The following is a 24,295-nucleotide window of genomic DNA, read 5'->3' on the forward strand; positions in this document are numbered from 1 at the left end:
TTGCTCCATATGTGGTAAAAGCCTTTGTTGCAGCACCTTCAGTTGACTTTACTTGTATGGGAAATTAGAGCAACGGTCTTATGGATACTGTATTCCTTGGCATCTCCTTTCTTGGAGATTATGATATATATTGAGCGTTTCTAGTCTGTAGGCCATTATTTCGTTTTCCATATTTGTTGGCATATTTTTGTTAAGCTTTTGACAGATTCAGTCTCTGTAGCTTGAAACAATTCTGTCAATATCCCATCTACCCCTGGCGCTTGTGTCTTCCCAGTACTTTCAGGGAACTTTCACCTCACTAAAATTACAGGTTCTTCTTCATGGGAATCTTCTTCAAAGGAATCTGTCATCCTTTTGCGTCTTCCGTACATATCTTCAAAATATTGTGTCCACCTTCCCTTTATTTTCTCCTCATCAGATAGTGTGCTTGCATTTGGGTCCTGCAGCATTCCTCTTTCTGCTGCAAGGTGTGTGGTTCCAAACTACATGCGCTCCAGTCTGTGGTGTTGCCATCACCAAACCCCTATGAACTGTAGGCGCCCCTGCTGGTGATCTACAAGTACACCCAATAATATCGATGAATCTCACAAGCATAACTGTTGAGCGAAAGCAGAAATACACTAAAGAAGACACACTGAAGTATTCATTCACATAAAATGCAGCCAGGTAAAGCTAACCTGTTTTCTTGGAATCAGGATTGAGTACCTTTGGGGAAAGGGAAAGTGCCTGAAGCAGAAATGAGGGTGGCTTCTGGACTGCTGGTCATGATGTTTCCGGATCTGTGTGTTTGGTTATGCGGGTATGGACAGGTTGTGAAATTTCATTGAACTGTACATTTAGGATTTATGCACTCTTTAGTATGTACGTCATAACTCAATAAAAGTAAGGGAAAAAAAGGAAAAGAGTTGCCCTTTTCCATAGAGGAACCGTAATTCTTGGAATTCCACCTAACCTCATTCAGCTCTGGTTTCACCAGGAATCGATTACCCAACAAGTTGCACTCCAACAAGTGAGACCGGTTTGAGGCAGAGAAGCTTCCTAAGGGGCGGGCTCCGCGCCACAGCCAGAACCTCAGGACGCCCACGCGCGCCCCGCCCCGGGCCAGGAGAACCACAGGGGATTTTACCTCAGAAGAACCCCGGCGCCTGGTCCACGGGTCTGAGGCACTCATACTCCTCTAGGGGCGGCTCAGCCACCGACCACTCCCAGAGCCTAGAGGACACCTGACCCGCTCAGGCCTTCTGGCGCGCTCTCCGCGGGCTGTGACTGGACTCGGCCTGCGGCTTCCCCGCTCCAGGTCCCGCGGGTACAACGCGCGGCCAGCATGGCGGCAACGGTGATCCTGGAGCCCGCAGGCCGCTGCCTCTGGGACGAGCCCGTGCGCATCGCCGTGCGCGCCCTGGCCCCGGAGCAGCCGGTCACGCTGCGCGCGTCCCTGCGCGACGAGAAGGGCGCGCTCTTCCGGGCCCACGCGCGCTACCGCGCCGACGCCGCGGGCTAACTCGACCTGGAGCGCGCGCCCGCGCTGGGCGGCAGCTTCGCGGGGCTCGAGCCCGTGGGGCTCCTCTGGGCCCTGGAGCCCGAGAAGCCCCTGCTGCGGCTGGTGAAGCGGGACGTGCAGACACCCTTGGCCGTGGAGCTGGAGGTGCTCGATGGCCACGAGCCCGAGGCCGGGCAGCTGCTGGGCCGGGCGGTGCACGAGCGCGACTTCCTGGGGCCCGGGGTGCGGCGGGAGCCGGTGCGCGCGGGCCGGGTGCGCGCCACGCTCTTCCTGCCGCCAGGCGAGCCCGCTCTGCTGGGGGCGCGCGAGCCTGTGCCCTAGGCCGCCAGGGGTTTGTGGTACTACTGCCTCGGGGCAGTCTGGCTCCGGAGCAAGGTCACAGAAGCTGACATTGACTAATCAGTGGCCGCCCAACCGAAATACGGAGAGGATTTTGGTATGTTAGTCTCTGTGCTATGCATTTTGCTTGTATTGTCTTATTTAGTATCTATACACCCCAGTCAGGTGGGTACTGTAATTCTGCAGTTAAAAAAACAAAAGGATCAGGGTCAGTAGATACGTTGTCCACTTTGCTATTGATAACTACCCTACAGATCTCTACAGCTATCGGCCTGACCAGTCGTATGCAAAATAATGACAGTCAAGGAAGCTATTGTCATGTCGCCCTTCTCTAGTGTCCTGGGTACACTGGGCCCCTTCTGCACTTCTTCATGTTCCTCTACCACAGATCACACTTCAGACTTCACTGCCTTCCTCACCTAAAGCCATCTCTGGGTATTTCTTTTTCTTGCTTCTCAGTAAATAAACAACTGAAATAGCACATAAAAAAGCCAAGAGTAGGGGCCGGTCAGGTGGTGTATCGGTTAAATTCGCCCCTTCCACTTGGATGGCCAAGGGTTCACTGGTTCCGATCCTGGGTGAGGACCTACTCACTGGTCACCAAGCCATATTGAGGCCACATCCCACAGAGAATAGCTACAACTCTACAACTATGATACTCAACTATGTACTGGGGCTTTTGGGAGAAAAAAGAAAAAGAGGAAGATTGGCAACAGATGTTAGCACAGGGCCAATCTTAAATAAATAAATAAATAAATAAATAAATAAATAAATAAATAAAGTAAAAGCCAAGGGTTGATGCTACACCTCATAAAGCTTTGTTTCAAGATTCTTAATTCTGTGTCCAATCCCCTCACAGAACACCGTGAATCTGCACTAAAAAGTGCAATTCCTCCTTCCATGATGTAGTCATTAAGGAAAGACTTTGTTACTCTCTTTTACACCTAAGGATTCTTCGAACCATTCAGAGAATTTATCACAGAATCTCATGGGGGTGGGGAAGTAAACTCACCAATGAGAATGTACACTGTAGATTTTCCTGCCCCCAGGGAACTTTTATCCTTTTTTCAATAGTGACTCAGGGAGCTGTTTTCTTTCCTTTGATTCACAGGAACCCACTAAATAATTTAGATCTCTAAAATGAAAGCAAATGCTTTGAATTGTGTAATGCCTTTTCTCAATACTACTCCCCTCTCTAGGACCTGGCCCTTTCCCAGGAATCATTGACATCTTTGGTGTTGGAGGGGGCCTGTTGGAGTATCGAGCCAGCCTTCTGGCCGGCCATGGCTTTGCCACGTTGGCTCTGGCTTATTATGACTTTGAAGATCTCCCCAAGAAACTGGAGGGCATACACCTGGACTACTTTGAAGAAGCCCTGTGCTACATGCTGCAACACCCCCAGGTTCTCCTGATGTCCTTTATTGTATCATTCTCTCTAGAAATATCTCCAGAGAGGTTGTTGCTCTGCACTCACTTGTGCCAGGTGCACTGATGCTGCTCTACTCTTCTCTCACAGAGATTCTTTTGGAGACTTCCTTGGCTTTGGGTGCCTGTTTCCACTTTCTCTATCAGATGGATTAATAATGCAGAATTAATCATAAAATCCATGTGATATTTTATTTAAAGGAATTATTTAGTAATATTAAAATTCCTTTTGTTCTGCAAATGGAGCTTCTGATTTATTAGCTTTGCATGCTTGTTTTTTATCTTTAATTTGCTGACATCAGAGTATGTTCTGAGATTTTGATCAGACAGAACTTGCCCCCCTAATTCAGAAGCTAAGAACTACTGAATTGGACTCTGAAGTCTTACTTTGTTTCTATAAAGTTAATCATTTGCCCATATTTTTAGATGGGGTCTGATGAATGATTCACTTATGGAACAGAACTTGGTTCCACTAGTGGCATACCCAGCCACATTGAGACTTTGATCATGCCCACCTGAATGAGGCCCTGAATTTGACAGGCTCTATGACTCAGCGTTCTCTAGTGGATGATTCTCTGGAATGTTTGTAACCAATTCTCAAATTTTCCAGTGACCTGAAGATTAGTTTGCCATGTGTTTGGCCAGACATTCTTTACGTGGGAAGAAACTGTCAGCTGAGGTTGATTCTCTTATGACCAAGTCACAAATTAAAGTTGGCAGCATCTCTAGTTGCCTTTAGAAAAACATTTTGCTATTGAGTAGGTTCTTGACCCTTGACTGCTCTCCTTTCTTTTCTTCCAGGTTAAAGGCCCAGGCATTGGGCTGCTGGGCATTTCTTTAGGAGCAAATATTTGTCTCTCCATGGCCTCATTTTTGAAGAACATCTCAGCCACAGTTTCCATCAATGGATCTTGGTTCAGTGGAAACATAGACATATGCTACAAGCAGACATGCATCCCACCATTGGGAGCTGATCTGAGGAGAATCAAGGTAGCTTTCTCAGGCCTCCTGGACATTGTGGATATATGCAATGATATTGTAGGAGGGTGTGAGAACCCCAGCATGATTCCAATAGAGAAGGGCCAGGGGCCCATCCTCTTCATCATTGGTCAGGATAACCATAACTGGAGGAGTGAGTTCTATGCCCAAATAGCGTCTGAACGGTTACAGGCCCATGGAAAGGAAAAACCCCAGATTATCTCTTACCCTGGGACTGGGCATTACATTGAGTCTCCTTACTTCCCCCTGTGCCCAGCTTCCCTGCAGAAATTACTGAAAAAACTGTGCTCTGGGGTGGGGAGCCCAGGGCTCATTCTAAGGCCCACGTAGATGCTTGGAACCAAATTCTAACCTTCTTCTGCAAATATCTTGGAGGTACCCAGAAGAGAGCTTCCCCCAAATTGTAATGCATTGGTCTGTTGTTTACATGAGAGATTCAAGGTGAGATTCTAGTGTTTAATAATTTGAATGTGAATCATTTTTTCCCTGAATAACATTACAGTCATGTCATTGATATTAATGATGTATTTCGGTAACATTTTTGAATGTTACTTTTTCATTAATTTTACTATTGTAACACATGCCTATAGTAGAAGATTCAATTAGAGGTATACAACACAAAAAGTAAAAAGCATCCCAGCTGTTAAAATTTGTGTGTTCTTCTAGAGTTTTTACTAAACACTTTGAACCATAAATGAAATTTAAAGCTGAACAAATACTGGGTTACTTTTCCATCACTGGGGAGAATGGCCATCCAATGTTGCTACTGGCTCAACTACTGGTAGCAGGGTAGAATTTTGCTTGGCCAAAAGTGTACAGAGAAGTGTTGATATTAGGAAAGCCAGAATGACCTTTTTCTCCTGGAGATCAGATAATAATCCTCTGGGAGGAGTAGTTTGGGTAAAGAAAGAGGCATCTGTCTCTAGAACAGTTAAGTCTAAACTCTGTTCCAAGGGTGAGTGACTACGATCTATTTTCCTTCTTGCTCCTGGATTGAAGAATAGACTTTGGAATATCATAGTGTGACATCCTTTGAGGCATCATTCCTCACTTTCCTTGACATCAGGGCTACAAGACATTGTGTAAGTATATTTGAAGAGATAATAGCTGAGAATTTTCCAAAACTGTCAAAGACATCAAGAAACATTTTCAAGAAGCACACTGTCTTAGTCAGCTCAGGCTGCTATAACAAAATACCATAGTCTGGGTGGCTTAAACAGTAGACATGTATTTCTCACAGTTCTGGAAGCTGGGAAATCCAAGACCAGGTTCCAACAGATTGAGTTCCTGGTGAGCACCTCTTCCTGCGTTACAGACAGCTGCCTTCTCCCTGTGTCCTCACATGGAGGAGAAAGAGAGAGCTCTGGCATTTCTTCCTTTTTTGTAAGGACACTAATTGATCATGGGGGCCTCACTCTCATGACTTCATTTAAGCCTAATTAACTCCCAAGGTGCCACCTTCAAATACCATCACTTTGGGGGTTAGGGCTTCAATATATGAATTGGGGAGGAAGAGACACAACCATTCAGTCCATAAAAACTATAAACCTCAAGCAAGATAAATATAAAGAAAACCATATTTAACACATCACAGAAATATCGTTTGTGGCAGTTTTATAAAATAGCCATAAATTCACTGATATTTCTCGCACCAAGAAGTGGGAGATCTACGTCACCTCCCCTCTAATCTGAATAGGCTTATGACTGCTTCAATCAGTAGAGTCAAGCAGAATTGATGGTGTGTTACTTCAGAGGCTAGGTCATAAAAGGCCATGAAGATCCTACCTTGAGTGCTGGGAACACTTGTTCTTGGAGCCTTGAGCCACCACGTAAGAAGTTTGACTATGTTGAAGCTATAATGCTATGAGGAAGCCCAAAACACATGGAGAGGACAACTGTAGGCCCTCCCTGTGGTAGTCCCAAATGAGCTAAGCCTTTGAGTCATCTCAGCTCAGGTACCAGATAGTTGAGTGAAAAAATCTCCGGGTGATTCTAGCCTCCAGCCATTTGAATCTTCCCAGTATCCTCAAACAGAGATGAGGTGTCCCTGTGAAGCCTTGTCCAAATTGTGGATTTGTGAGCAAAATAAATGACTGTTGTTTTATGGGACTATGTTTTGGTATGTGTTGCATTATCTGTTACTGGGTAACAAACCACACCAAAACATAGTCGCTTAAAACAACCATTTATTTTTCTCAAGAGACTGTAAATTGGGCAGGACTCAGTAGGAATGGCTCACCTCTGTTCCAAGTGGCATTGGCTGGGGCAGTTCTAATGAGAGTTGGAGGATCTACTTTCAAGATGATCACTCACATGGCAGGGAGGGTGGTACTGGTATCATCTGGGAACTCAGGCAGGCCTGCAGGTTAGCAGTGGGTCTCAGTTTTTCTCCATATGGGCCTTTTCAGTGGCTACTTGGCCTGGGTTCCAAGAGGGAGCATCTCAAGAAAGCAAGGCAGAATTCCATGGCATTCTTTCGACCTAGTCTTGGAGGCTATGTAGCATCACTCTTGCCATACTCTATTGATCAAGGCAGTCATAAAGATTGACCCAAAGTCAAGGAGAACATAGAGTCTACCTCTTGAAAGGAAAGGGGCAAGGTTCTAGAAGAGCATATGGAATGGGAAACACTGAAAGCATCTGGAAAATCTGCCTTCTGGCCACAATGTTCACATTCCTCTCACATGTGAAATATACCCACCATTCTTTCAAGGCCCCTTAAAGTCTCATTTCATTATGGTATCACACTCAGGCTCAAGGTGTAAGACTACATCATCTACATCAGATCCAGGCTTCTCAGGTACAGTGTCTTGGGTATAGCTCCTTGAGTATCATTCTTCTCAATCTGAAGACCTGTGAACTAAAGAAACAAGTTAACTATTCTCACACACATATCTAGAATACAATGGTGGGATAGGTAGAAGATAACTCATTGATATTCCTGTTTAAAAACGGGGAAAATGGGATGCATACAACAGTCACTGGCTCCTAGCAATTATGAAATCCATCTAGAACATGTTGCTTATTCTTTCATTAATGCTCGGTTTACTCTCTGTGAGTTGTTGTCTGTAGTCTTGATTCCACTCTCTGGGTTGAAACCTTTTTTTCCATAAGAAAACTGAATTAGCAACTAAAAGCCTCTTCAATCTGTTTCCCATATGACAAACATTACCAATCCAAATGTCTCTTTTTGTTTTGCACTCTCTCTCTTAGTTCAAGCTTGTAGTGCTCCCACCAGAACAATTCTCTTGAGAGCTATGTGAATTTTCCAAAAACCTTAGTGAAGTTCACTCTATTAGACAAAATACACACTACAAATCTGTTTGAGATAAGAACTTCTCTACCTTGGGCTCCCTGAGAGGATGCTGCAGGACAACACCCTTAGGACTCCCAGAAGCTCCATCCTTTGATAGACAGGATCTATTAGGCACACCTTAAACTCTTTAGAGGCCCTTTTTTCAGTCTGAAGTAGTCTATGAATCACTACCTTGAATCTTTCTGAGGTCTTTACAAAGGATCTCCTTCAGACTCACCCTGGATTTGACTTTGGTCTGAGATCCTGTCTTAATTAAAGAATAATTTGCCATTTGGAGAGGCTGGAAATGAGAAACAGTATTGTTGTCAAACTTGGCAAGTGTTGGTTCCTTCATACTTAAGAGTTCATTCTTAGCTCACCTCTTCCTCTTGCTTTTGTGATAGGCAGCAAGAAGCAGCCAGGTGGCACTCTCAATACTCTGTTGGGAAGTCACCTTAGCTAGATCATTGAATTCATTAGGTGTATTTTCCATTTTTCCCATAACTGCAGGTGTCTGTGTTGCCTCTAGCTTTCAATAAATTTTTATTGCTTTCCTTTAAGCCCTCACGTATAGCCTCTATGGGGCCCTTTAGGCTTTCTCTAACAGTCTCCTTGAAGCCCTTCTAGCTTCCACCTGCCACCCAGTCCTGAATCCAGCTGTGATTCCTATGTGCATGGATTTCTCCACAGGCTGCTGGAGCTTCCTGACAGCACAATATCTGGGTTTCAAGAATGAATGTCCCAAGAAAGGAAGGCATAAATATATGGCATTTTTTATGACCTAGCTTTGGAATTCACATAGCACCACTTTAGCTGTACTCTGTTGGTTGAGGCAGACACAAAGACCTCAGGTGGAAGGAAAGTGGATACAGACTCTGTCTCCTGATAGGGGAATGGCAAGGTTCTAGAAGAGCAAGTAAGATGGGATTGTTGTTGCAGTCATCTTTGGAAAATGCAATCTCTCCACCGAACTGTTTGTTATGCAGCAACAGGCAATGGAACACTCCTGTACAGAAAGACAAAGATAAAAACCTTACCAGCAGCTACAGAAAAAAGATAACCTTCAAGAGGCAACAGTAGGTCTAACATCGGACTTCTCAACACCAATAATGGAAACCAGAATGTATTGGAATGATATCCTCAAAGTGTTGAGAGAAAATGTCTGACAACCTAGCAGCCTATTCTAGCAAAATAGATCATTCAATATGAAATTATTTATTCTTCATAAAGTTTACTGAAAAAATTTGATAACATCAAAATAAAGTCATTTTCAGAAAAACAGAAATTGAGAGAATTAATATAGCATGCCTGCAATAATGGAAAAACTAAAGAGTATTCTTCAAGCAGAAGGAAAATGATTCTAGGGGAAAGCATGGAGATGAAGGAAAAAATGGAATATAATGAAAAGTTTCAATAAGTAGATAAATCTAAATATATATTTACAAATGATGTATTGTGTAGTTTATAATAGTCAGAATTAAAGAGCATATATAGGAAGGGGGTAAATGGAGTTGAAGTGCTCCAACATCACTGCATTTTTCAGAAAGTGGTAAAAATATTGATTTATATTAGATGTTAATTAACCAAAAGAGATGTATTACAATAAGCTATAAGAGGATGCAAATGGAATAATTTTTAAAAATCAAAAAGAGAAAAAAATCATGTAGAACAATTAGGATAGAAATTAAATTATAAAGTTGTAGACTTAAACTCAAATAGACTAGTAATTACATTAAATGTAAATGGGGTATATATTCCAATAAAGGACAACAAATAAGGTTGATTTTCCTAGCATGTTCAATTCTGTGCTCTACAAAGACGTATTAGATCATACATAGTATGAATTTCCTGTCAGAGAATAAAAAATAGGCACCTTAACCTCAAGTGACAGTAGGTACACATGCAGGATATAAAGTAAATGTATAAGATAAGAGAATTGCTATGTTTAAACCTTGTTCTAAGAATTGATGATTGATAAATAATGAAATAAAATCTCACTGAAAATTAAAGTCAGTTTAACCAATTGTTTAAGTTCTGTATCGCCTATGTATATTCAAAATTGATTCAGACGAGGTATTAATAATACAGGTTTCGGGGCTGGCCCCATGGCTTAGCGGTTAAGTGCGTGCACTCCGCTACTGGCAGCCCGAGTTCGGGTCCCGGGCGCGCACTGATGCACCGCTTGTCCGGCCATGCTGAGGCCGTGTCCCACATACAGCAACTAGAAGGATGTGCAACTATGACATACAACTATCTACTGGGGCTTTGGGGAGAAAAAGAGAAAAAAAAAGAGGAGGATTGGCATGGATGTTAGCTCAGGGCTGATCTTCCTCACAAAAAAATAAAATAAAATAATACAGGTTTCACTTTGTCAAGGTGAAATAAATCTGCTGAGTACCTTGTTGAAAAGAACTCCAAAGATCACAGAAAAGCTCTTATTCTCTTTTCTGCTGTTGGCTCAGTCACTCAACTTCATTCAACAAATATTTACTGAAAGTGTACTATGTGGCAGGCAGAGTTCTAAGTTCCGGGCAAAGATGAACAAAGATAACAAAGTCAAGGAGCATTTATTCTAGTTGTGAATCAGAAAATAAATGATAAATGCTATGAAGCAAAAAAGCAGACTAAGATTTGAGCATGAGGAGGGAGGTGATATTTTAAATAGGCTGGTCAGGGAAGGCACCTTGGAATAGGTGGTCTTTGAGCAGAGACCTGATTGAGGATGAAGGAGTGAATCGAGCTTCAGGCTGAGGGAACGGTGAAGGCCAAGAACTACAGTGAAAGCGGGTGCTTCGTCTTCAGCCAAACAGCTGAGGGGAAGAGGAGTAGAAAATGAGGTCACAGAGGTAGCCAGGGCATAAGTGTTATGAGATGCCACTGGGGAGCTGAAAATAGGGAAGAGACATGATCTAAATTAAGCTTTAAAAGTATCGTCCTGGCTACTCTATGGAGAATCCACTGTAGGCAGTGTTAGCACTGATGCAGCGAAGGCTAACTAGGAGGCTACTGTAGTCATCCAGAGGAGAGATGACCATCTTAGACTCGAGTGGGAGCAGTGCAGATGATGAAAATGGTCAGATGCAGGACACATTCCAAGGTAGAGCATCAGAGTTTGCTGATGAGTAGAATGTGGGACAGAAAAAGAGCAGACAAGAATGACTCCAAGTTTGTTATTCCCTAAGCAAATGGATGAATAGTGGTGCCATTTACTGAGACAAAGAATGCTGTGGAGAGAGCAGATGTGGGGAGAAAAATCAAGATTTCAATTTCTGTCATGTTAAGTTTGAGTGCCTAGTGGACATCCAAGTGAAGGTGCCACGTAGGCAGTCAGAGCTACAAGTCTGAATGTCAGAGGAGACATGAGGGCTGGAAATATAAATGAGGGAATCAACAACCAGAAAACTGGAAGGTGACTGATAACAAAAAGCTGGGTTGTAAGAGGATTGTTGATTTTATATTTATATTACAGCATGAATTTAGACTAACAAAATTAAATTCAAAATATGTATACATTAAATACTGATATGTAAAAATGGATGGGCTTTCTTTTCTGGGCTAGGTACCTGAATCACTTCTCCCACTGAAAACAACAAAAACTCCTGGATAAAATATCTTCTAAAAGCATTTGATGACCTGACAAGAAAGAAAAGAAATTCTCAGGTCAGAAACTGAGTAAAGGTGGGAATACAGGGTAAGAAGAGCCCTGCATCCAGCCTGTTTCCTGAGAGCATTTGCTGAATCCTGAATTGATGTATTGACATATTTCACTATACAACATCAAAAACTCACATTAGTTAATATCCACCACTGATCTCATTAAAAGAAAAAGTCCAAGTATCAGGATGCTGTGTGTCCACAGTGGTGGACACAGGTTGTCCTAAATTCAGATTTTCTCTTGGAAGTTCAAATTTTATCACTAATGACAAAATTGTTTTCTTTGAAGCAGCAGGCTCACTAAGTTCACTTTTGGAAAAATGTCTGCCAAATACCCAAGCCTTAATGACCATAGTTTGTAATCATCCTTTCAAGTAAATTGGTGTTCTATCAAACACTGGCAGGTTCAGCTCACAACTCACTCCCATAAGTGCTTTTACTCAAGATAACTCTCATCCTTCAGTTACAGCAAAAGTGCATTCTGTGTACTTCTCAACTTGTCAAACAGTATTAAAAAGATGTGTGCTCAAGGGGAAGATTTAACAAAACTAATAATTTTACTGCTTCATGAAGGAATCCCTAACTGAAACTGGCATTTTTTCCCCCTGCTAGTGCGTGCTGTTGAGGAATACAAATACTAGTTGTGCAGTTTGGTGACACTGACTTTATTAATGCTAAAGCAGCAGAAATTTTACCTTTCACAACATCAGTGCACATGTCAACACAGTGAAATAAGCAAATATCGTCCTAGTACTATTATTAAGACGGTTTTCACCTTTTCCCAGGGGTCTGTAGACCATCCTTGAGAATCTCTTAAATATGTACCAGGAGACAAAAACAAGAATATTCATAGCAGCATTGTTTGTACTGAAAAAAATCTGGAAACTATCAAAATGTCTATTAACAGTAGAACGGATAAATAAGTTGTGGACTGTTCATAAGATGTAATATGATAAAGTAGTGAAAATTTATGAACTACACTGACCCAACAACTAAAATAGATGAATCTCAGGAAAAATTGAGTAAAAAAGAGCAAATTGCAGAAGAATCAATAAAATATGTTTTATTAGATATGACATCAAAAGCACAAGGAAAAAGCTAAACTTGTGGATCAGAGAGAAGATAAGCTAAAATCAGAATTTCATGCCTTCTAAAAGGCCACACTTGCCTCACAGTCCATCAAGTAGTGATGCCATTCTGTTTGTCTTTTCCCGGTGAAGCCAGAGGAAAAAGTGCAGCTGGATAAGAGATATCATTCAGGAGTGGCCTATAATTGAGCAAGTGCCCATGTTCCATGCTACTGGGGCAAACCACCATCTCTTCAGGAGGGTATATGCCACTAAGCACTGCCATCTGTGTTTTAGATTTCAAGCAGTGATGCTAATCAGATGGGAAACCCAATGACTAGCTTCTCAGATACTTTTGACTGGGGAAATGAGACTTGAGGTTGGATATTTTAGTTACTTCAGAGGTTGGATCATCCATCTAGAGAGGGTGTATCCTTATTGACTGCCATCCTAATGATGGTGACACATGGAATATGTATGACTGATAGGCAGCCACCCTCTGAATATATGAAAGTCCAATGAAGCAGCTTTCTGACAACAAATCTCAGCCCAGTTGGGGTGCAAGAAACCATCCAAGGAAGAAAAAGTTGTATGTTCCAGGTGGTAACAGTGGAATTCCTGGTGATCTCACTTACTGTCCCCTAGGAATCTTATCCAAGATAAGCATGGCTACAAAGAGAGAAGACAAGTGAGCTCCTGTCTTGGCTTGGCCTCCTCTGGGATTCTTTTACATAAAGAGATAATATAATGGAATGCCAACCAGTGTTCGACTATGCCTCCCAGGGGGCCATAAAAGCTAGGAAGCGGATAACAAGTATAAAGCAGGAAATGTTTTCCCTTACTATTTGTTTCCACTTAATGAGAAGAATCTTTGCCATTCTTAAAAATACAAATGCTTGGTTCTTTGGATAACTATTTTTATGAAAAAGTGAAGCAAAATCTAATATTTTACCAGAATGACTAACAATAATACAAACCATAAAATGAAGCAATTACTGAGAGTGGTGAGTTGAGAGACAATCTAAAAGCCAGTATCACTTCAGTCTATCAGGTATATAAGTAGGAGAGAAATTTTGTGAGCTAACACTGTAGATATAGCACCTTATTATTAGACAATAATAAACATCCTTCACTCCAGTGTTTTTCAAACTTCATTCACTAAACCTAAAAAATGCACTTTATGTCATGACCCAGGACATATATCCTTGCATATGTGTTTATAATTGGTATTGTTAAATCACATAAACACACCTTAATTCAAGACCATTGAAACTTAGTATAAGCTATATAACCTGGAATTAGGAAACTGAACTCATTTCCACAGACTTTTAATTGTATTGTCAAAAGTCAATTATCTAGAGAGAAGTTAAGATGGCGGCGTAAGCAGACTCTGAACTCACCTCCTCCCGCAAACACAGCAAATTTACAACCACTCATGGAAAAATTACCCCTGAGACAGAACTGAAAGCTGGATAAGAGGAATTCCTGCAACAAAGGACAATCGTAATTGAGGTGGAAGAGGCAGAAACTCCCTTCTGGAGAGAAGAAATTCCACCTTCACAAGCCGCAGCACCTCACGGCCGCCCAGGAGCAGCCCAAAGGTACGCAGCCTCCCTGGAGGAGCGGGGCCCTGAGCTGGGAGTGGCCCCGCTGTGGGCATTTTGTGGACCCAGCACAATCAAGACCAGCGGCATAATATCTGACTTTGCCTGCTACTAAAACATTGGGGAGTAACCCCAGAAAAGCTAGTTCACAAAGAAATTAAAACCGGCTCTTAAAGGGCCCACACGCAAACTCACCCATTTCAGAAAGCAGCCTAAAATCACCAGAAAGAAAGGTGCACAGTGCTTTGGTGAAAAGGGACTCACCTGATAGGCTCTGAGTGCATTGCAGTGAGGGGTGGGATCTCTCCAGGGACTGGGATGTTGGCGGCGGCCATTGTTGTGGCCTGGTGTGTGTGTGCTGACACAGACGCCATTGGAGTTCTCCCTGGGGCCTGCTAGCCCAGGGCTGCCCCACCCACTAGAGCACTGATTTAATCCAGCTCAGCCAGGGCAGGCAGCCTACCCTAGAGACTGGCCCCACCCAACAACAAGCCCTCAGGCAACTTGTGGCCCTGCATAGATTAGTGACTGGATTCTCTGCAGCCTGGCAACTGAGCCGACTTCAGTGGGGCAAGCTTGCACAAGGAGCAGGTGGAGAGTGTGGGGCGGTGGTGGAGTGTGTGGGGCTCCTGTCGTGGAGAGACTGGGTCCACTTCAGGAGGTCAGGGCATGCACTCGGGGCAGGACTGTGTTGACTGTGTGTGTGGACCTGTGAGTGGCAGGGCTTGTCAGCTGCAGAAGACTTGTGCTTCACAAAGACCCACATAGGGGGTTTGCCCCACCTTCCAAAGCATGAAACAATTGGGTGCTCCCGTGCCTGAGGCCAGCCCCACCCAGCTGCAATCCTCAGAGAGCTGAGAAGAGATATAAAGACTGGAGGCTTATAGCAATTGTAAGCCCCTGAGCCTAACAACCTGCCACACTGGAGGCCTACTCACTGAAAAGAAATACTGCAAGACAAATGTGGTATTAGAACTTGCAGCCAACTGTGCTGGGGCTCCCCACACCTGATAAAGAGACTGAAGGGCCCACAACAACTACAAGCAGCTGAGGATTACAACAGCTGGCCAGGAGCATAACTCGGCCTCCCTGGGCGCCTACAGAGAGAGCAAACAGGCCACAACAGAAGGGCACACGTAGCCCACATAGGGGTCACCCCTGGAACATTGAGAACTGAGGGAAGCACACTGCAGACCTCCTAAGGCATCACTTATACAAGGTCACCTATCCAAGAGCAGGAGATGTAACTGACCTATCTAATATGTAGACACAAGCACAGGGAAAGAGGCAAGATGAGGAGGCAAAGGAATACATTACAAGTAAGGGAACAGGACAAAACCCCAGAAAAGGAACTAAGTGAAACAGAAATGAGCAAACCTACCCAACAGAGAGTTCAAACAAAGAGTGTTAAGGATGCTCACTGATGTGGGGAGAAGAATAGATGAACTCAGTGAGACTGTCAACATAGAAATGGAAGATATAAAAAAGAACCAATCAGAAACGAAGAATCCAATACTGGAAATGAAAAATTCACTAGAGGGACTCAAAAGCAGAGTAGAGGATACAGAAGAACGGATCTGTGAGCTGGACGAAAGACTAGAAGAAATCACCCAACCTGAACAGGTAAAAGAGAAAAGAATTAAAAAGAGTGAGGACAGTCTAAGGGACCTCTGGGACAACATCAAGCGCACTAACATCCGTGTTATAGGTGTGCCAGAAGGAGAAGAGTGAGACAAAGTGGCAGAGAATCTATTTAAAGAAATAATAGATGAAAACTTCCCTACCCTAAGGAAGGAAACAGACATCCAGGTACAGGAAGCACAGAGAGCACCAAACAAGATAAACCCAAAGAGGCCCACACCAAGACACATCATAATCAAAATGTCCAGAATTAAAGAGAGAATCCTCAAAGCCACAAGAGAAAGACAAGTTACATATAAAGGAAACCCCATAAGCCTATCAGCGGTGTTCTCAGCGGAAAGCTTACAGGCTAGAAGAGAGTGGCACAATGTATTTAAAGTGCTAAAAGTAAAAAACTTACAGCCAAGGATACTCTACCCAGCAAGGTTATCATTCAAAATGGAAGGAGAGATCAAAAATTTCCCAGACAAGCAAAAATTAAAGGAGTTTGTCAACAAGAAACCAGTGCTACAAGAAATGTTAAAGGGACTGATTAAGGGGAAAAAAGAAGACCGCAAATAGGAAAAATTATCTATTTCCATGATAAGAGGGTAATGGATACAAATGCACAAAAAAGAGGTTAGATATGATATCAAAAACACAAAAGGAAGAAGGAGGAGAGTTAAAGAGTAGAGCTTTCAGACAGAGGTCAAACTAAAGAGACCATCAATTCTATATAGAAGGAGAAAGGAACAGAGAAGGACTACTAAAACACTGAGAAAAAAAGAAAGTTAAAAAATGGCAGTAAGTACATACTTATCAATAGCTACTTTAAATGTCAATGGACTAAATGCTCCAATTAAAAGGCATAGGGTGGCTGATTGGATAAAACAGCAAGACCCATATATATGCTGCATATAAGAGACACACTTCAGACATAAAGACACTCACAACGTGAAAGTGAAGGGATGGAAAAAGATACTCCACGCAAATGGCAATGAAAAGAAAGCTGGGGTAGCGGTACTCACATCAGACAAAATAGACTTTAAAACAAAAACTGTAAAAAGAGACAAAGAAGGGCATTACATAATGATTAAGGGAACAATCCAATAAGAGGATATAACACTTGTAAATATCTACGCACCCAATGTAGGTGCACCTAAATATATAAAGCAATTATTAACAGACATAAAAACAGAAATAGACAGTAACACAATAATAGTAGGGGACTTTAACACTCCACTTACACCAATGGATAGATCATCCAAACAGAATATCAATAAGGAAACATTGGCCTTAAACGACACACTAGAACAGATGGACCTAGTAGATATATACAGAGCATTCCATCCAAAAACCGAAGAATACACGTTCTTTTCAAATGCACATGGAACATTCTCTAGGTTTGATCACATATTAGACCACAAAACAAGTCTCCATAAATTAGAGAAGATTGAAATAATACCAAGCATCTTTTCTGACCACAATGGTGTGAAACTAGAAATCAACTATAGGAAGAAAACCAGAAAAGCCACAAATACGTGGAGATTAAACAAAATGCTACTGAACAACGATTGGGTCAATGAAGAAATCAAAGGAGAAATAAAAAAATACCTGGAGACAAATGAAAATGGAAATACAACATGCCAGAATTTATGGGATACAGCAAAAGCGGTTCTAAGAGGGAAGTTTATAGCAATACATGCCTATCTCAACAAACAAGAAAAATCTCAAATAAACAATCTAACAATGCACCTAAAGGAACTGGAAAAAGAAGAAAAAACAAAGCCCCAAATCAGTAGAAGAAGGGAAATAATAAAAATCAGAGCAGAAATAAATGAAATAGAGACTAAAAAAAAAAAAAAAAATAGAAAAAATCAATAAAACCAAGATCTGGTTCTTTGAAAAGATAAACAAAATTGACAACTCTTTAGCTAGACTCAACAAGACAAGAAGAGAGAAGGCACAAATAAGTAAAATCAGAAATGAAAGAGGAGAAATTACAACAGACACCTCAGAAATACAAAAGATTATAAGAGAATACTATGAAAAGCTATATGCCAACAAATTCGACAATCTGGAAGAAATGGATAAATTCTTAGAATCATACCACCTTCCAAAACTGGATCAAGAAGAAATACAGAATTTGAATAGACCAATCACCAGTAAGTAGATCGAAACAGTAATCAAAAACCTCCCCAAAAATAAAAGTCCCGGACCAGACGGCTTCCCTGGTGAATTCTACCAAACAGTCAAAGAAGACTTAATACCTATCCTTCTCAAACTCTTCCAAAAAATTGAGGAGGGGGGGAAGCTCCCTAACTCATTCTACGAAGCTGATATTACCCTGATACCAAAACCAGACAAGGACAACATGAAAAAAGAAAATTACAGGCCAATATCACTGATGAACATCGATACAAACATCCTCAACAAAATACTAGCAAATCGCATACAACAATACGTTAAAAAGATTATACACCATGATCAAGTGGGATTTATTCCAGGTATGCAGGGATGGTTTAACATTCGCAAATCAATCAACGTAATACACCACATTAATAAAATGAAGAATAAAAATCACATGATCATCTCAATAGATGCAGAGAAAGCATTTGACAAGATACAGCATCCATTTATGATAAAAACTCTGAATAAAATGGGTATAGAAGGAAAGTACCTCAACACAATAAAGGCCATATATGACAAACCCACAGCTAATATCATCCTCAATGGTGAAAGACTGAAAGCTATCTCTGTAAGAATAGGAACCAGACAAGGATGCCCACTGTCACCACTCCTATTTAACCTAGTACTGTAAGTCCTAGCCAGAGCAATCAGGCATAAAAAAGAAATAAAAGGGATCCAAATTGGAAAGGAAGAAGTGAAACGATCACTATTTGCAGATGACATGATTTTATATGTACAAAACCGTAAAGAATCCACCAAAAAACTTTTAGAAGTAATAAATGAATACAGTAAAGTTGCAGGATACAAAATGAACATGCAAAAATCAGTTGCATTTCTATACACTAACAACGAAGTATTAGAAAGAGAAATTAAGAATACCATCCCATTTACAATTGCAACGAAAAGAATAAAATACCTAGGAATAAACTTAACCAAAGAGGTGAAAGATCTGTACACCGAAAACTATAAAACATTGCTGAAAGAAATTGAAGACGACACAAAGAAATGGAAAGATATTCCATGCTCTTGGATTGGAAGAATTAACATAGTTAAGATGTCCATACTTCCTAAAGCAAAGTATAGATTCAATGCAATCCTTATCAAAGTTCCAACAACATTTTTCATAGAAATAGAACAAAGAATCCTAAAATTTATATGGAACAACAAAAGACCCCAAATAGCTAAAGGAATCCTGAGGAAAAAAGAAGAAAGCTGGAGGTATCACACTCCCTGATTTCAAAATATACTACAAAGCTATAGTAACCAAAACAGCATGGTACTGGCACAAAAACAGACACACAGATCAATGGAATAGAATCAAAAGCCCAGAAATAAACCCACACATCTATGGACAGCTAATCTTCGACAAAGGAGCCAAGAACATACAATGGAGAAAAGAAAGTCTCTTCAACAAATGGTGTTGGGAAAACTGGATAGCCACATGCAAAAAAATGAAAGTAGACCCTTACCTTACACCATACACAAAAATTAACTCAAAATGGATTAAAGACTTGAATGTAAGACCTGAAACTATGAAACTTCTAGAAGAAAACATAGGCAGTATGCTCTTCGACATCGGTCTTAGCAACATCTTTTCAAGCACCATGTCTGACCGGGCAAGAGAAACAATAGAAAAAATAAACAAATGGGACTACATTAAACTAAAAGCTTCTGCACAGCAAAGGAAACCATCAACAAAACGAAAAGACAACCTAAAAATTGGGAGAAGATATTTGCAAACCATACATTGGATAAGGGGTTAATCTCCAAAATATATAAAGAACTCAAGCATCTCAACAACTGAAAAACTAACAACCCAATTAAAAAATGGGCAAAAGACCTGAACAGACATTTCTCCAAAGAAGATATACAGATGGCCAACAGACACATGAAAAGATGTTCAAAATCATTAACTATCAGGGAAATGCAAATCAAAACTACAATCAGATATCACCTCACGCCCGTCAGAATGGCTATAATTAATAAGACAGGAAACAACATGTGTTGGAGAGGATGTGGAGAGCAGGGAACTCTCATACACTGCTGGTGGGAGTGCAAACTGGTGCAGCCACTATGGAAAACAGTATGGAGATTCCTCAAAAAATTAAGGACAGAACTACCATATGAACCAGCTATTCCACTGCTGAGTATTTATCCAAAGAACTTGAAAACACCAATGCATAAAAATACATGCACCCCTGTGTTCATTCCAGCGTTATTCTTAATAGCCAAGACTTGGAAGCAACCTAAGTGCCCATCAAGGGATGAATGGATAAAGAAGATGTGGTATATATACACAATCGAATACTACTCAGCCATAAGAAACGATGAAATCCAGCCATTTGTGACAACATGGATGGACATTGAGGGCATTATGCAAAGTGAAATAAATCAGAGGGAGAAGGTCAAACACCGTATGATTTCCCTCATTAAGTAGTAGATAATAACAACAACAAACAAACACATAGAGACAGATATTGGATTGGTGGTTACCAGAGGGGAAATGGGGAGGGAGGAGGGCGAAAGGGATAATTTGGCACAAGTGTGTCATGATCGGTTGTAGTAGTATTTGGGTGGTGAACATGATGTAATCTACGCAGAAATAGAAGTATAATGATGTACACCTGAAACTTATACAATGTTATAAACCAAGGTTACTGCAATAAACAAAAAATTCGAAAAAAAGTCAATTATCTAAAATTATGAACATGAATGAAATTAAGAAGACAACATATTACTCCTTATCTATAGCAAAACACATTCAGCAGAAGCAGAAAAGACAACAGTCGATTGTTGATTACCAACTTGTTCCCTCTGCCACCCCCATACCCATCAGTAAGACCTGAGGATACTACCTCCTTCCTCAAATTATCCCCTCCATATCGAAACCATGATCATGCTTCAGTTCAGGCACTCTTTTCATCTTTTGCCTGGTCTTGCAGTTTAATCTTTCTCCAAATCATCTTCACTCTGATGGCAAAATAATTTTTCTGAAATCCAAATCTCATACTGTATGCTTATCTGATTAAAATCTCCATGATCTGCCTCCTGCTTCTCTTAGCCACATCTCTCACTGTTCCCCTCTTGCAACACTGCACTCTAAACATGTCAAGCTTCCTGCCTTAACACAAGCTGCCTCTTCCTCTGTAAATCTCTCTCCCCCACAACAGGTACTGTTGACCATTCTGTCCTTGGTTCCCCAGTCTATGTTGTATGTACCTGTGTTACAGCAGCTACTATGCCATGTTTGTACTTATTTTTTTATGGGTTTTTTCCACTAGACTGTGAGATCCCAGAAGATCTGGAGCATCTCTTATTTATTTTTTGATTCTCAGCATCTAGTACATAGTAAGTACTAATGAATTAGCCTCAAATGAATTGATTATTTTAAGTATATTGTTAAGAGAATGAAAAGAGAAGTGACAGACTGAAAAAAATCTTTGCAAAGCACGTATTAAGGACTAGTATCCAAAATATAGAAAGAACTCTTAAAACTCAACAAGAAGAAGACCAACAACCCAATTAAAAAGCAGGCACAAGATCTGGACACCTCACCAAAGAAGATATACAGATGGCAAGTAAGCACATGAAAAGATGCTCAACATCATATGTCATCAAGGATTTATAAATGAAAACAACAATGAGATACCACTACACACCTATTAGAATGACTAAAATCCAGAACAGTGACAACACCAAATGTTGATGAGACTGTAGAGCAACAGGAACTCTCATTGATTGCTGGTGGAGATGCAAAATGGTACAGCCACTTTGGAAGACAGTTGGGCATACTTTTAGCATATGATCCAGCAATCACATTCCTTGGTATTGATCCAAAGGAGTTGAAAACTTATGTCCACAGAAAAACCTGCACACAGGTGTTTATAGCAGCTTTATTCATAATTGCCAATACTTGGAAGCAACCAAGATAGTCTTCAATAGACGAATAAATAAACAAATGGTGCTACATCCATACAATGGAATATAATTCATCAGTAAAAAGAAATGAGCTCTGAAACCACAAAAAGACAAGAAAGAACCTTAGTGCATATTGTTAAGTGAAAGAAGCCAACTTGAAAAGGCTACATTCTGTAGGATTCCAACTATGTAACATTCTGGGAAAGGCAAAACTGGCGACAGTGAAAACCAAAAACAAAAAAAAACAAAAAAAAACACAACACACTAGTTTCCAGGGGCTTAGGAAGGAGGAAGGAAGAGAGTGAGGAATAGATGGAGTATACAGGATTTTTTAGGCAGTGAAACTATTCTATGTATACTGTAATGGTGGATACATGTCATTATACATTTGTCAAAACCTAGAATGTACAACACAAAGAGTGAACCCTAATTATAAACCATGGACTTTAGTTAATAAGAATATATCAATATTGGCTCATCTATTCTAACAAATGTACCCCACCAGTGCAAGATGTTAATAACAGGGGAAACATGTGTATGTGGGGGAGGGCGGGTAGTGATGAGGGAGGTATATGAGAATTCTCTGAACGTTCCACTCAATTTTTTCTAAACCTAAAACTGCTCTAAAAAAGTCCATTAATTTTTGTAAAAGACAAGCTTCCTCCTCTATAAAAAATATATATAGGTAAGTATTGTGACAGAACTTCAATCTAAAATGGAACTGGAGGATATGAAATGGAAAATCTCACGTATGCACCCTCAGAAGAACCAAACTTCAGAACTAAGACACTGATTTCCCATAAATGCCTGATTTACAGAATACAGAGTCTTATCTCCTGACCAACGAACATCTGCCAAGAATCTCTCCCCCTCCTCAAGCCAATGAAGTTATTGCTTGGACTTTGGTGGGACTTCTCCTTCTTTGCACTTCTTGTCCATAAATACAGCCCACCCTAAACCCTCAATGGACTCACCTGTAGGTTGCTACAGCATGCATTTTCTGAACTGCAATTGCCTGCTGTTCTCGAATAAACTTAATTTCTGGCAATTTGAGCTTGCCTCAGTTTACCTCTTTATTTAGGCTGGCAGCATAAGAAAAAATTTTTATATAGATATAGGTAATATACAGTGCTGGCAAAGGAGCTGGGGAAGAGACTCCTCACCATTCCTATTGGTGAGAGTGTACACTGGAGCCTTTAAAAATTTTTATTACAAAACATTTTTTTAAATAATTTTATTTATTTACTTTTTTCCCCCCAAAGCCCCAGTAGATAGTTGTATGTCATAGCCGCACATCCTTCTAGTTGCTGTATATGGGACGCGGCCTCAGCATGGCCAGAGAAGCGGTGTGTCGGTGCGTGCCCAGGATCTGAACCCAGGCCGCCAGCAGCGGAGCGCGCGCACTTAACCGCTAAGCCACGGGGCCGGCCCTATTACAAAACATTTTATTGAGGGATTAAAACTTGCGGTTTCATGGTGCCTAATTTGTGATTTTAAGTTGATATTCACCAGTCCTAAAACCTAAAACCATATAAATACAGCACGGAATATTTAAGACATTGAAAATATTAAAGAACGTTAAAAAATAGACACTGTTATAAATGCTTTATATATTTTAATTCACTTAATGATATAGAAGATAGTGTGAGAAGATCTAATGTAAGTCCAATTGGATGTAGAGTTCTAGAAAAAGAGGAGAAAGAAATAGGGTTGAGGTGGTATTTAAAGGAATAATGAGGACACCAATCCTCAGTTTCAAAAAGTCCAATAAATCTCAAGCCAGATTAAAGAAAAGGAAGTCCACATCTAGACACACCAGGAGGAGATTAAATAAAACCAAATTCAGAGATTTAGAGGCAGATAATGAAAAAAATATATACAGATTACCTTCAAAGTGTGACAATTAGACTGAAAGTTGACTTATCAAAGCAGCAAAGAAACAAGGAAAGCAGAATTATACGTTCAATGTGCTGAGACATAGTAAGTATGAACGTAGGACTCTATACCCAGAAAATAATGAGGGCAAAGCAAAGAATTTTTTTTAATAAGGTAACATTGGTTTATAACATTATATAAATTTCAGGTGTACATGATTATATTTCGATTTCTGTGTAGACTACATCATGTTCACCACCCAAAGACTACTTACCATCCATCACCATACACATGTGCCCAGTCACCTCTTTCACCTTCCTCCCTCCCCCTTTCCCTTCTGGTAACCACCAATCTAATCTCTGTATCTTTATGTTTGTTTGTTTGTTGTCTTTATCTTCTATTTATGAGTGAGATTGTATAGTATTTGACTTTCTCCATCTGACTTATTTCACTTAGCGTAATACCCTCGAGGTCCATCCATGTTGTGGCAAATAGCAATATTTCATCTTTTTTTTATGGCTGAGTAGTATTCCATTGTGTATATATACCACATCTTCTTTATCCATTCGTCCTTGATGGGCACTTAGGTTGTTTCCAAGTCTTGGCTACTGTGAATAATGCTGCAATGAACATAGATATATCTTTACGCATTCATGTTTTCATGTTCTTTGGATAAATATACCCAGCAGTGGAATAGCTGGATCATATCGCACTTCTATTCTTAATTTTTTGAGGAATCTCCATACTGTTTTCCAGGGCGGCTGCACCAGTTTGCATTTCCACCAGCAGTGTATGCGAGTTCCCTTGT

At 40.8% G+C, this 24,295-nt stretch overlaps 2 protein-coding genes across 2 annotated transcripts in view; both read left to right on the forward strand.

The window, feature by feature from the left end:
- LOC131420905 (peroxisomal succinyl-coenzyme A thioesterase-like) overlaps nucleotides 1–24,295 on the forward strand; it is a 202,085-nt gene that overhangs the window by 88,930 nt on the left and 88,860 nt on the right. The gene's annotated exons all lie outside the window — the stretch shown is intronic.
- Nucleotides 1,325–4,677, forward strand: LOC131420906 (peroxisomal succinyl-coenzyme A thioesterase-like). The gene is given in 4 exon segments (XM_058567301.1): nucleotides 1,325–1,781; nucleotides 3,040–3,242; nucleotides 4,067–4,544; nucleotides 4,547–4,677. Coding segments are annotated over 4 exon segments (1,263 nt in total). The 3' UTR covers nucleotides 4,672–4,677.

Source organism: Diceros bicornis, chromosome 24 (genome assembly GCF_020826845.1).
Source record: "Diceros bicornis minor isolate mBicDic1 chromosome 24, mDicBic1.mat.cur, whole genome shotgun sequence".
NCBI classification, from domain to species: Eukaryota; Metazoa; Chordata; class Mammalia; order Perissodactyla; family Rhinocerotidae; genus Diceros; species Diceros bicornis.